The 11,243-nt window shown below is 39.3% G+C and overlaps 1 protein-coding gene across 1 annotated transcript in view; it reads right to left on the bottom strand.

The window, feature by feature from the left end:
- DBX2 (developing brain homeobox 2) overlaps positions 1-11,185 on the bottom strand; it is a 19,557-nt gene extending 8,372 nt beyond the window's left edge. The window contains exons 1-2 of the mRNA XM_010144124.1: positions 11,065-11,185; positions 183-203 (exon numbers count right to left, since the gene is read on the bottom strand). Of these exons, the coding sequence (XP_010142426.1) occupies positions 183-203; positions 11,065-11,185 (142 nt within the window). The remainder of the gene's footprint in view (positions 1-182; positions 204-11,064) is intronic.
- Positions 11,186-11,243: the final 58 nt, after the last annotated feature.

Genomic DNA, 11,243 nt, shown 5'->3' with positions numbered 1-11,243 from the left:
CTAATGCTGTTATCAGTAATCAAACCAATCAGGTCTTCAATGAGAAACCTTTATGAATAAATTCTGCAAAATGCAATGAGGTGATCCAGCTGAGCTCTACAGGCGCAAACTACAGGGTCTGATTCGGCTGTCCTGATGACAAACTCGTTCTCAACGGGAACGTGCTCTAATTTTAGATAAACCACTTGCTGAAGGAGGCTCCGCTTAATGCAATAAAAAACTGCAAAATCAACCCATGGAATTAGGTAATATTTGATTAATTTTCTATAGAATTTTTTTAACCAATAATAAAAAGTCTCTGTAATGTCTAAAAAGTGCTTCTAAATCTTGGAAAGGTCTTAATTATCTAATAATCCCTTAATTTTTTGTAATATAAAGCCCATGTGCTTTTCCATTCATCTTAATTGCTTTCTAAATTTCTGCTTGTACTCGTCAACTATGAATCCTGGAATTTTTTTCTTTTGAAAACAGATACGTCATGCTTGCTAGAAATATACACTTGTAAAATGTGATCAGCATCAAAAAATTTACGTCACTTTCCTGCTTTGGTTTAGGTAGAAAATAAATTACTCTAGACCCTGTACTGTAGTTTATCCAAATCTCTAGAAATGACCTGATTAATTAAAAAATTAAGAAATCAATAATCAGGAAGGAAGATAAATAGATAAATGTATCTAAGCCATGTTGTTAATTTTGAAAAGTTTTTCAACTGGAATTAAAAATAAAGATAACTCAAAATTAAGTTCCCAAAGTACATATTTGGGCATCATCATAAGATTTCTGAGTATTAAATCTGCTGATCTTCCAAAGCAATAAACTATTGCTGAAGAAGCCAATCTGTAAGCATTTTTAAAACATTTACCTCTATTTTTTCTGAATTCATATGAGCTTAGATGAAAATTTCTTCAGCTGTAATTGTAAGTTGTTAAGTGTTTTACTGCTAGAGCTTTTCATTGACCATTGTTTCTAATGAAATGTAAATATACTCCAAAAGGAACCAATCGCCTATATTTGAGGTATAACTTTGCAAACATTTGCAAAAAGGAACGATTCACATCAGGCATTAGTATTTGAAAGCTTCTCTTCCACGTGAGACTATCAAAGGTGAAACTGTGTCCTAAGGAGCTTAAAACAGTCAAGAACGTGCAGCCAAACATTGCCTGTCTTGCACATCTAAGGGGCCTCAATGCATCTGCTGGGCTGTAAGCCATAAAGGATTTGACTAACTGAAGCAGCTCAGGAGATGGAGAAGGTGAAGGCCTGACAGATAATCTCAGCCATCTTCCTGAATGTGAGAACTTCTCCTTGATAATATCTTTTATCTGCTGCTAACATTTTATCTATCTGCTGCAGTTCCCAAACTCCCAGGTGAAGAGCTTTTCCTCCCTTCCTTGGAAGCCACATTTCTCGTGCTATTATCTAGTCTCCCTAACAGCCAGGAAAAACTTTTCACTACTGAACATACAACTTTGTATACAGAAGGTGCCACACTCAATTCCATTGCTTCCTTTCCACACATCTCAAGTATTCCTTGGCTGCCATAATGCTCTTTCTCCCTAATCATTGCTCCAGCACCTTATTCATGCCATATGATTTTTGTCAGACATGTTGGCCTATTCTTGAATATTCCCTGTTACAGTATCCTAACTCTCTCCAGTTCTTTGCTCTTTTTTGATAATGGTATGTTATACAGCTCTTTTTTGATAATGGTATGTTATACAGCCAGGAGATATCTGGATAAACCAGAATCGAATAAGCTATTGCTTCAGACAGATAGCACGCTCCTGCAAATAAAGACAGAGGAATAGGAAAGAATAGGTTTTCTCCATTCACTAAATCTCTCAACAAGCAAGCTGCAAGCAATAAGGTCAGGAGATGGATCAGGGTCGAAATGTAAGACATTTTGCTTAAGGAATCTCCAGACAAGCCACATACTTCCACAGATGTTGCTGGCAATTATTTAATGCACTAGCACAGCACAATGATGCAAACAGCAGAGATCTTGGCACTAATTCTGCTCAAATCGATGGAAATTATGCTTCTGGCTTTCTTGGGCATTTTACTTGAAATACAAGTAAACTTGACCAACTGTTGTCTTTTCTGCCTGCATGGTGCATATACATTTAAGGCAGAACATTCCCTCAAGAAATAAGATTCAGGCAATAACCTCATATAACTCTGAACCGAGTGGTTTCTAAGACCATTTCTCAAGACTGGTTTGTTCCAGATCCTGTGGAATAAACAACGGCATTATGTCTCCCTAAGCCTACAGCCAACGCCTATGTCTAGTGTATAAACTTCTTTAACGTGCTCCAACTACACTGATGCACAAGTGAATTCTACATTAAGTATACCAAACCACATTGCCAGATCATGTCTACTAAAGCTGTTGCAGTCAGACCAAAGTGCAGCAGTTACACAGATTTACATCAGTAAAACAATCTGGCATAATGCAGGAATACTCAACTCTACCTCGGGAGCACTGCGTAGAGGAAAATGTTAATGCTTCAATGTAACACGAGCTAGTATACTTTTTATCTTTGACAGAAACAACAGAGAATATTCATCCCATTAAATGGCTTCTGCTGTCTGTATGAAACTGCATTAACAGAATGAAAATTGCTAATAGAAAAATGATATATTTAACGCATATGTATTTCAGAATTATACTATGATTGTATCTGCAGGAATGACACAATACCTATCCGTGCTGAGGACAATATACAGAAAGCATTGTCTATGCTTTTATTTTCTGCTCACATATATCATGGCCACTCTACCAATATTTGTTGGTCAAGCAATCTGAAGCAAACATTGTTTGTTGTTCATACAAGGCTGAAAATTGCTGAAACATCAGAATATTAGTTCTGTATTTATTGGCCAGAGTAAAGTAACCAAAAAGTAGCTGTTGCTTCCAGCCATGTAAAGTACACATTAAACAGGGGCCAAACCCTAATAATTTGTATTCAAGATACTTAATTCTGCTTTGCATTACTGTTTCATAAAAATTGAGATTGTGTGGGACTGAGCATTTCACAACAGCCACACTTCACAGGATTAGCCTCACAGATGTGTGAATGTCATAGTAGGGTTAAAGTGGCTTTTGGCACTCCAAAAATTGTACTACATGCCTTAAAAGAAAATTTATCAGATCATAAACGTAAAAGGATGAAACATCTAAAAGAAATATACAATGTATTTTTTTTCACAGAAGATAAATTCTTTTGACATTGTTGCTGCCTGCAAAATTTTAGTAATAACACTCATTTACCTCCAGCTTTCTGAATAAAAATCATTTTACAAATAGACAACAAAATGATACTAAACACACAAATAGACCTCAAGCTCATCTAGTACTAAAACTCAGTGATTAGTTCATATACTGATATTTTAAAACATATTGCCATCTCTGAAGCTATTCGAAATTCAAAAGCCCTAAAAGGTCATGCTGACAGTGGGACCAGTTCTCCTCCAACTGTCTACTATTTTGAGAGTAAGGTTCCTAAACACAATTCAATTCAAATGGATATTTAAAATTAAAATGGCTTATTATTAAAGACACAGTTTGCTTTTCCCAATCCTAGTGCTGTGAAATAACTCAGGAAATAGCATAGGGCATTAGCCAGCAGAAAATGGGGAAGGGGAGAAGAAAAAATGGCTATTGAGGTAAAACAAACTGATGGTAAACTTCTGGTATTACTCATACAGGGCTCCTTCACTGCACATGCTGTTAGTTTACGGGGCTTTTTTAAAGCTAACTGATAAAAATGTGGTATAAACCTGTGAAGAGAGCTGAAACACTTCAAAGAATGATTCAGAAAGCTGCCTAGAGCCAGCTAACAAAAAACAGTAAGGACAGAAACTGACAGATCTCAAGCTTCATGAACACTTTAATTCTCCGAGTATTGCAAAGCCCACATGAACTGCTTTCCACAGCGATGCCCAGGCTTCAGCCCTGGCAGGCAAATTAAAAATATTATCAGTAAAATGATCTTATTTCATCCGAGAACCTTGGACAGTTTGTGCCCATGAAGTAGGCACAAGTAAACAGCAATTTCCTACCTATATCCATTCTTGGCAATGATTAAAGCAGGCTTTTGCAAAGCTGCAGTAAAGTTTCACGTCATGAAGAGCTTCCTCCAAATAGTCCATCAGCAGTTTCACCAGGTTGTGGTACAGCTGAGCCACATGGCACCTTTTCTGCTCCTGAATCACAAGCCCTGAGCCCCACAATGAACCACGGCTCTGTCCCCAGCAGTTACTTTAGAGTGCAAAGTTCCAGCAGCAGTTGTGCACCCCCAAAGCATTTTGGCCAGGAAAAGGGGAGCTCCTGGCCATGAGAAGGAAGCAAGAACAGCTGCCATATCCCACCAAAGGCAGTTACCACCACACGCACCTCACAAAACTTACTGCAGGAACCTGCAGTACAGCATCCCTCAGAGCTGGCTTTCCTGCACTCCCAAAGTCACATGACCACAAGACTGCTCAAAAGAAGTCAAGCCAAAAGGGCAGAGCAGAGCAGCATATGCAGATCAGTTTCAAAATATTAGCAAACATTCATTAAATGGTTTTGAAGTTCTAAGTATATGGTTTCCAATCCTACACAAAAGGCAGATGTGAGAAGTGATCTTGCATTTTTACGTTGGGTCTCAGTGGGGCTTTCAAATATTGGTAGAGTAGTCACACCAAAAAGGGCCTGCAATATGCTAACAGCATGATCATCATTTCCTTACAGCTACAGCTATGCAGTGGCTGACAGAGTCATGCTGTGGATTAGCCGAATCACTGGATAACTCCACACCATTTGCCAAAGACGCCCTGGGTTTCCTGGTGTCAGTAGTAAAGGTGTCTTCCACCTTGCACGCAGCCTTGCTATTAAGAAAGATGGGGATCCGGAAAGCTGGATTTACTGGCTTTGTCCTTCTTCTTCGAGGTGCTCAAGTGCTAGTGTGCCCCAACACTTTCTGTTCACCAGTTCTTGTCAAAAGGGGCATTACTGTCACTTCTGTCTCTAAAGTTCAGTGCGTTGTCTAAGCTCCTTGTCTGGGCCCCCTGTACAGTCAATGAGAAGAGATAAGTAGCTCTATATAGTGATTCATCACCTTAAAATAGACATCTAAGAAGGTAAATTGTGTCATCCTCTGGAGGTGTCCCTCTGTATTGACTATGGATTAGACAAGGTATTTAGAGAACTAGATTAGACAAGAGACCTATTTTTATTGAACAGCTGAATTACTATGACATTCTTCTTATCCTTCATAGGTAATGTCAAAAGAATACGATCGTCTGTAGAGCCATAAAGAGGCTGCAAAAATTGACAAAGTTCAACTGTAAAGACACTAAAATGATTTTCTTTAATTTTCAACATGTTACAATTTGTTAAGAAAAAATTTCCTCAAGCAAGGCAAAATTAGGGTCTTATGCTGCAAGAGGACAATTCACTGGTTTTTCATATTTGCAGCCCTAATTCGAAATCTTACAATAGGCCAAAAAGCACCATTTATTCCAGTGGTATGCTAGGATAAACTAGCTAGAATTTCCGACCTGGACCAGTCTTTACTTGTTGCAGTATTGCCACCTCCCACCAGACAAAAGTCTCAAGATCAGCTAAACATTGTTATAATGAAAAAATAACAAACAGTGAATTCTTTTCCCTTTTTCTTTTTTTAAACATATGAGATTTTTAGTCTTTTTACATTTGTAGAAGGAAATACTTTTTCAAGTTGAAATTCAAGATATTTACATAGTCACAAGATTCTGGGAGTGGTGACTTTAACAAACAACAGCAAATTCTCCAAGAGGAGGAGGTAAAAATTCTCAACATACATACAAAATACCTCAAGTGAATTATGTGCTCTAACTTCAGAAAAAGGTAGCCTCTCCGGGGAAATTTTCATAAGCCTTCCGGCACAAAGCAATGCCCAATTGTCCGTGTCGACTTACCTCAAAGAAACACAGCCCAGGTTACTGAAAATATTTAGGTACCTAACTTTATAAGGATCAGGGTCTACATATCTGGCATACAAAACATCCTACTGCTTTATATACCTGCAATTGTCTTCATTTTTAAAAAAATACCTTCCTAATTCTGCAATGAGTAATGATTGATCACAAAAGAACCATTTAGAAAAATTAGAATTATTTTGCAGAGCTGAATTGTATAGGAAGGCATAACACCATCAGTGGGCACCGGAGGCAGAGAACTTGCCTTCCAAAGTTCTGGAGAATTTGTTAACGTAAAAAAAAAAAATCACAGTACAATGAAAACTGAAATCTGCACTCAAGTAGAGAACTTGCCTGATGAGATTAATTCTTATTACATTCATGTATTTTCTAAAAACATGAAGAAGACACTACAAGATTTCAGAAGACAAGCTCATTCTGCAATACAAAAGACTTTTTACAGAAGTTAATTCACTAACTGTGGGCATGATTGATTCCAGTGTTTCCTCTTGGTGAATTGCTTTTCTACACACCCCACCACTTGTCTTCCCAGTGCAGCTCTGAGATCTTCTGCCAGTGCTTAAATCTTACTATGGACAAAACTCAGGATCCTCTCCCTTTCTCAGAGACAGCATAGCAAGAGTTGCCAGAGGAAAGAGCAGAGCACTGCCCAGCCAATGCTCATACTCCCTGCTGAGCCCAGACTGCCAGACTGGTGGCTGAGTCGGAGAATAGCTGGCAGTAGTCTAGCTCTGGCAACCTTACAAGGACAAAGATTTGACCTTTAAAAGCCATTTTGAGCCACTCCTAAGGTATGCTGGGCACCCTAAACTGATTCTGTTAAATGGTTTACAAAGTTAACTGGAAACAGGAAAATATGCTGTACGCTGTGATCTCTGATACTTACAGAAACCTCTCTGCCTCCAAAGGAAAACTTCTAAAACAATGAAGATGTCTCAGTGCTCCTGGCAATCAGGCCGTAAGAAAAGATGCCAAAGAGATCTCACCACCCTAAAGAAACTTTCTTTCCCCAGAAAACACCAAGAAAAGAGGAAAATCCTGAGACTTGTTAGTCAACTTGTCACCTGAGTGAGGCTAGTGCAAGCCTAGAGGGAGCTGAAAGAAAACACTCAGCTCTTCCTTGCCTTTTATTTTACTGAGAGCATTAAATATCTCTTCAGGACATGCTCTGGCTGCCAGTTTGTTTGAAATCCGTAATTAATAAGCATTTATTCACTAAGATGAGGTAAGGGAAAAATCACTAATTTTCAATAATTCAAGTATCTCCTGGTTGTCATAAAGAAACACAAGCTATTTTACAAGAAATGCGCAAAATAATGTATATTCATTAAAACAAGAGTGTAGCAGGATAGAATTGCTGTCATGACCTAAGGGGAGGAAAACCCCAACACTGGTACAATGAGTTAGCCTGAAGAGGAAGGCTTGGCTCTATTTCCCTGCAAAGCTACTGGTTTTCTGTACTATCTCAGGCAAGTCACCTCGTTTCTTTTTGCTCCAGCCCCTCCTATATGCAGTAGAAATGTCTCCTCACACTGTGATAATAAATGCATTAAAATGTAAAGTACTCAAATGTTACAGAAATAAAACCTACACATGTATCACCAAATGGATGTTTATTGATACAAGTCAAATTTATGTTCATGTTATACTTGTTCTAATTTGTGTTGTATGTTCTGTACTTTATTCTGCTGCACTGTACTCTGGTGCTTTAGGAAAAAACCCCGTAAGCTCAACTTTTCAGCAAGTTTTGCAATGGAAGTATCTCACTGTTGTGTTTATTTGTTTCATTGCGCTTTTCAGTTTCCTTTCTCTGTTAATCTACCAACATGCCAAGATCAAAGCAGAAAGCCAGATTCTTGCCACATATGACCATGTCCATGGTCATACCACTAATGACTGTATCCTGACTGTAAGCACTTGCTGTCATCCTCCTCCAGGGCAAATTACTTGAGAAGAGCAGAGATTTTCAGAAAATAATTTCTGGTAGCAAAGTAACTTTGCATTTCTCAAGGTCACTCTGACCTGGTGTCAGTCAATACTTCTGGAAACCAAGTCATGAGGAAAAATGTGGAGCAGACCTATTCAAAGCACCTGTGCTACAATGGACTGCATCTCAGCATCCTCTGGATAACTTTCCCATGTCAGAAGCACTGAGGAAAACTGTCAATCTTCTAATTCATCCAGAAGATAATGATAGGATTGGAGTAAAAGGAGAGGGACCAAATCCCAGATTAGGAAACAGAAATTAAGGACTTCCTCCACTTTTAAAAATCAGTGTAAAGATGGAAAGTGATATTTTTAATATTTTACAGGCAACATAAAAGAGATTTATTTCAAGCCCACTCACTAGATGATGTATCTAGGATGTGACACCTTCTGAGTACTTCTCAGTTTTTTATTTAGGAACATTTTGGAGAAGAATTCAAAATATACATGCAGATAAGCACGTTAAATCATCAAACTAAACCCTTTGAAACCTGTAAATCATGGGAGTGGAACTCTGCTGCTGATGAATTACAAAGGGAAAAACTACCATGTCCAGATGCACCAGATCAAGAGTGCCATCCCAGCCTCTGCTGACATGGATAGGGGTTTTCCAGTTTACAGAAAGAATACAGGATTTTCATTCTTTAGCACTTTTATGGAGTGTTAAAAGGTATCCTAAAATGGAGTCCTTTCTTCATCTCTTTCCTTGGTAAGTGCTGTGGCTACATGTTGTTTTTGGAACTGTAAAAAGGTCAAGCTTATTCGGTTCAGTCCCTGGTGTGATTTTATATTCCTTCCTTTCTGAGAACTTTTGGTGACCTCACCACAATTTGGGATTACACAAGCAATACAGACTACCGATTCCGAAAAGTCTGATATTTTTTCAATTCTCTTTTCTACAGCATTTTTTTTTTTATTTAAAAAACCCTGGAATATACCAAGCTAGCTTGTTACAGCACTTTTAGTTCCTGCATGATCTATAAAGTGCTTGATAATTCAGAAAGATTTAAAAAAATTTTGCTTTATTATGTTCAGTCTTCTTAAAAACTTAGACCAATATTTCTCAAAATGGCATGTGATTTGGGGACTCCAAATAGGAAGCTTTTATCTTCAAAAAACTCACAAAAATGAGTGAATGCTCACAAAGTATCAGTAAATTAATAAACTCTACCTAGTGCAAATTCCTTATTTAAAATATCTTCATTAGTCTCTGTAGGCTAAAATTCTTATTCTGACAAAACGCTCTTTTGTGCTATCGCTGCATAAACGAGAATCATAACACACACCCTAACCTCCCTAGCCTTACCCACAAATCCAAATGTCCAAGCTGAACAGTCCCCCCAGAGTACACCTGCACTAGAGAAGAGACTCCTTAGAAACCACAAAATCTAGCTTGGCAGGACAGTTCTGATTTAATTTACGTTTATGAAAGTTCAAAGTTCAGCTAAAGTGATGAGGGCTCTTAAGACATGTAAGTCAGATCAGAATCAACAGAATAGAATATATACATCTTTGTTGTACATCATCTACATTTGCAGGAGTCCTTTTTTGAGTGCATAATGCATGAGGAAACCTAGTATTTCTCACTGCTCAAATATAAGAGAATGGTGCTTTTGCCCAAAGCTCCCTCTGAAATCCCTGGGAGCTGTGGGACCAGACGAAACATAGGTTCGGACTCCAAATCACTAGGCAGACCTGACACGCTTTGCTAAATTCACAAGTACCACTGCAGGCCGATCAATGAAAGAAGCAAACATTTGAAAAACTCAGCATCTGGCAACGTCTGTAATATTTGGAAAAAGTTTAGCTATAGTGATGAGTGCTGGGGCATTTGCTATCTCCCCTTTTACATGTACTCTGTACAAATAAATTTAGCATTTTCTCTAGAGTTAGGGGGGTGGGGGGGAGGCGATGGCTGGTGGTGAAGAATACACACACCTAATTCCAGAAAGTTGATACTTGTCCTGTTTCCTGGCCTGGCCTATTTTTGGTTAAAATAAGCATGTTTAAATAACTGATATGCTTAAGATAACACGGCAGCTGAGGTCTGAAATATTCAGAAACGTTAACGTACACTTCTTCAACTCTCTCCTGCCTAACTTTAAAGTACATCACCAAAAACTGGTTTGGATTTGCAGAACAGTTTGTAGGATTTAACTGAAGTAAAATTATGCTTGAAAAGAAAACAGCTGCTATTAATTGTTTGTAAAACAAACCTTTTAGTTTCCCACCTTAAAGCCTTATTTCAACAAATATGATTGTTTGTCTGATTTTCAGTTTAAGTACATTTAAAACTCCATGACCATAAATAAAAATTCTGAAAACACCACACAAGACTGAAGTAAATTGATATATTATTACGGAAAGGCAAAATTTAACAGAGATGGTGAATCTAATACCAAATTTTATGAATTAACTTTGAATTCAACTTCATTCAGTTCCATGACTGACAGAAGTGCACTTTTCTAAAAACACTTTAAACCGTTGTTCATGCCCAGAGAAAATATATGAAAATTGGCACATTCAAGAAACAAAAAAGTGTTCTGTGGAAACTATTTTTTGCTTCCAGTTCAACAAAACAACTTACTACGGGCCTGTTCGACGGGAAGCCCCAGCCACCCCCCCCCGCCCCGCGACAGCAACGCGGCGGGGCGGCAGGGGCGCCGGAGAACTGGTCAAACCGGCACAAGTGATGCATCTCTCAGCACCCGTAAAGCGCTGGCTTTGGCTTTAACTTTTCACACAGCTTTAAAGCTTTTTTTTTTCCTTCCTTTTTCAACTCTGGTTTTCTCAAAACCTCCAGCAAATTGCCAGCTTTGCTTCAATTAATTTTCCTTTTCGTAGGAAGAGCCCGGTTCTTCACCGCCTGCTGTCCCCAGGGACGGAGCACCCGGCGGGGCTGCTGCTGCCTCCCGAGCTATCGCTACGAGGGGTACGGGACCGCTCGTCTTTCTCCCAAACCCAGGAATTTCAGACCTTCCCGCAGCGCCTTTTGGCGGTGAAGCTCTTTCACCATCCCTTCAGGCTGTGAAGAACTAGTAGACCTCAAAGAGCTGCGATTAAGGGCAGCTAAAAGAGCTCGTCACTACCAGCACAAGGCTTTGCCGCACTCACGACACCCACAGGTGCGCCGCCCCGCGCGGTTTAAAAGCCGCCCTCCGGCTGCCCTAAGCACCGGCCTCTTCCCCGCTCTTTGGGGTCCCATCGCCAGGGCTACACACTCAGCCGGCAACATGCCCCCGGGGGGAGAGCGCCCCGGCAGTACGGCACCCAGTGGCACACGGGCTCGTCGG

The sequence above is a fragment of the Buceros rhinoceros genome, unplaced genomic scaffold (genome assembly GCF_000710305.1).
Source record: "Buceros rhinoceros silvestris isolate BGI_N320 unplaced genomic scaffold, ASM71030v1 scaffold18259, whole genome shotgun sequence".
Taxonomy (NCBI): Eukaryota; Metazoa; Chordata; class Aves; order Bucerotiformes; family Bucerotidae; genus Buceros; species Buceros rhinoceros.
This window is presented reverse-complemented; position numbering and strand designations above follow the sequence as displayed.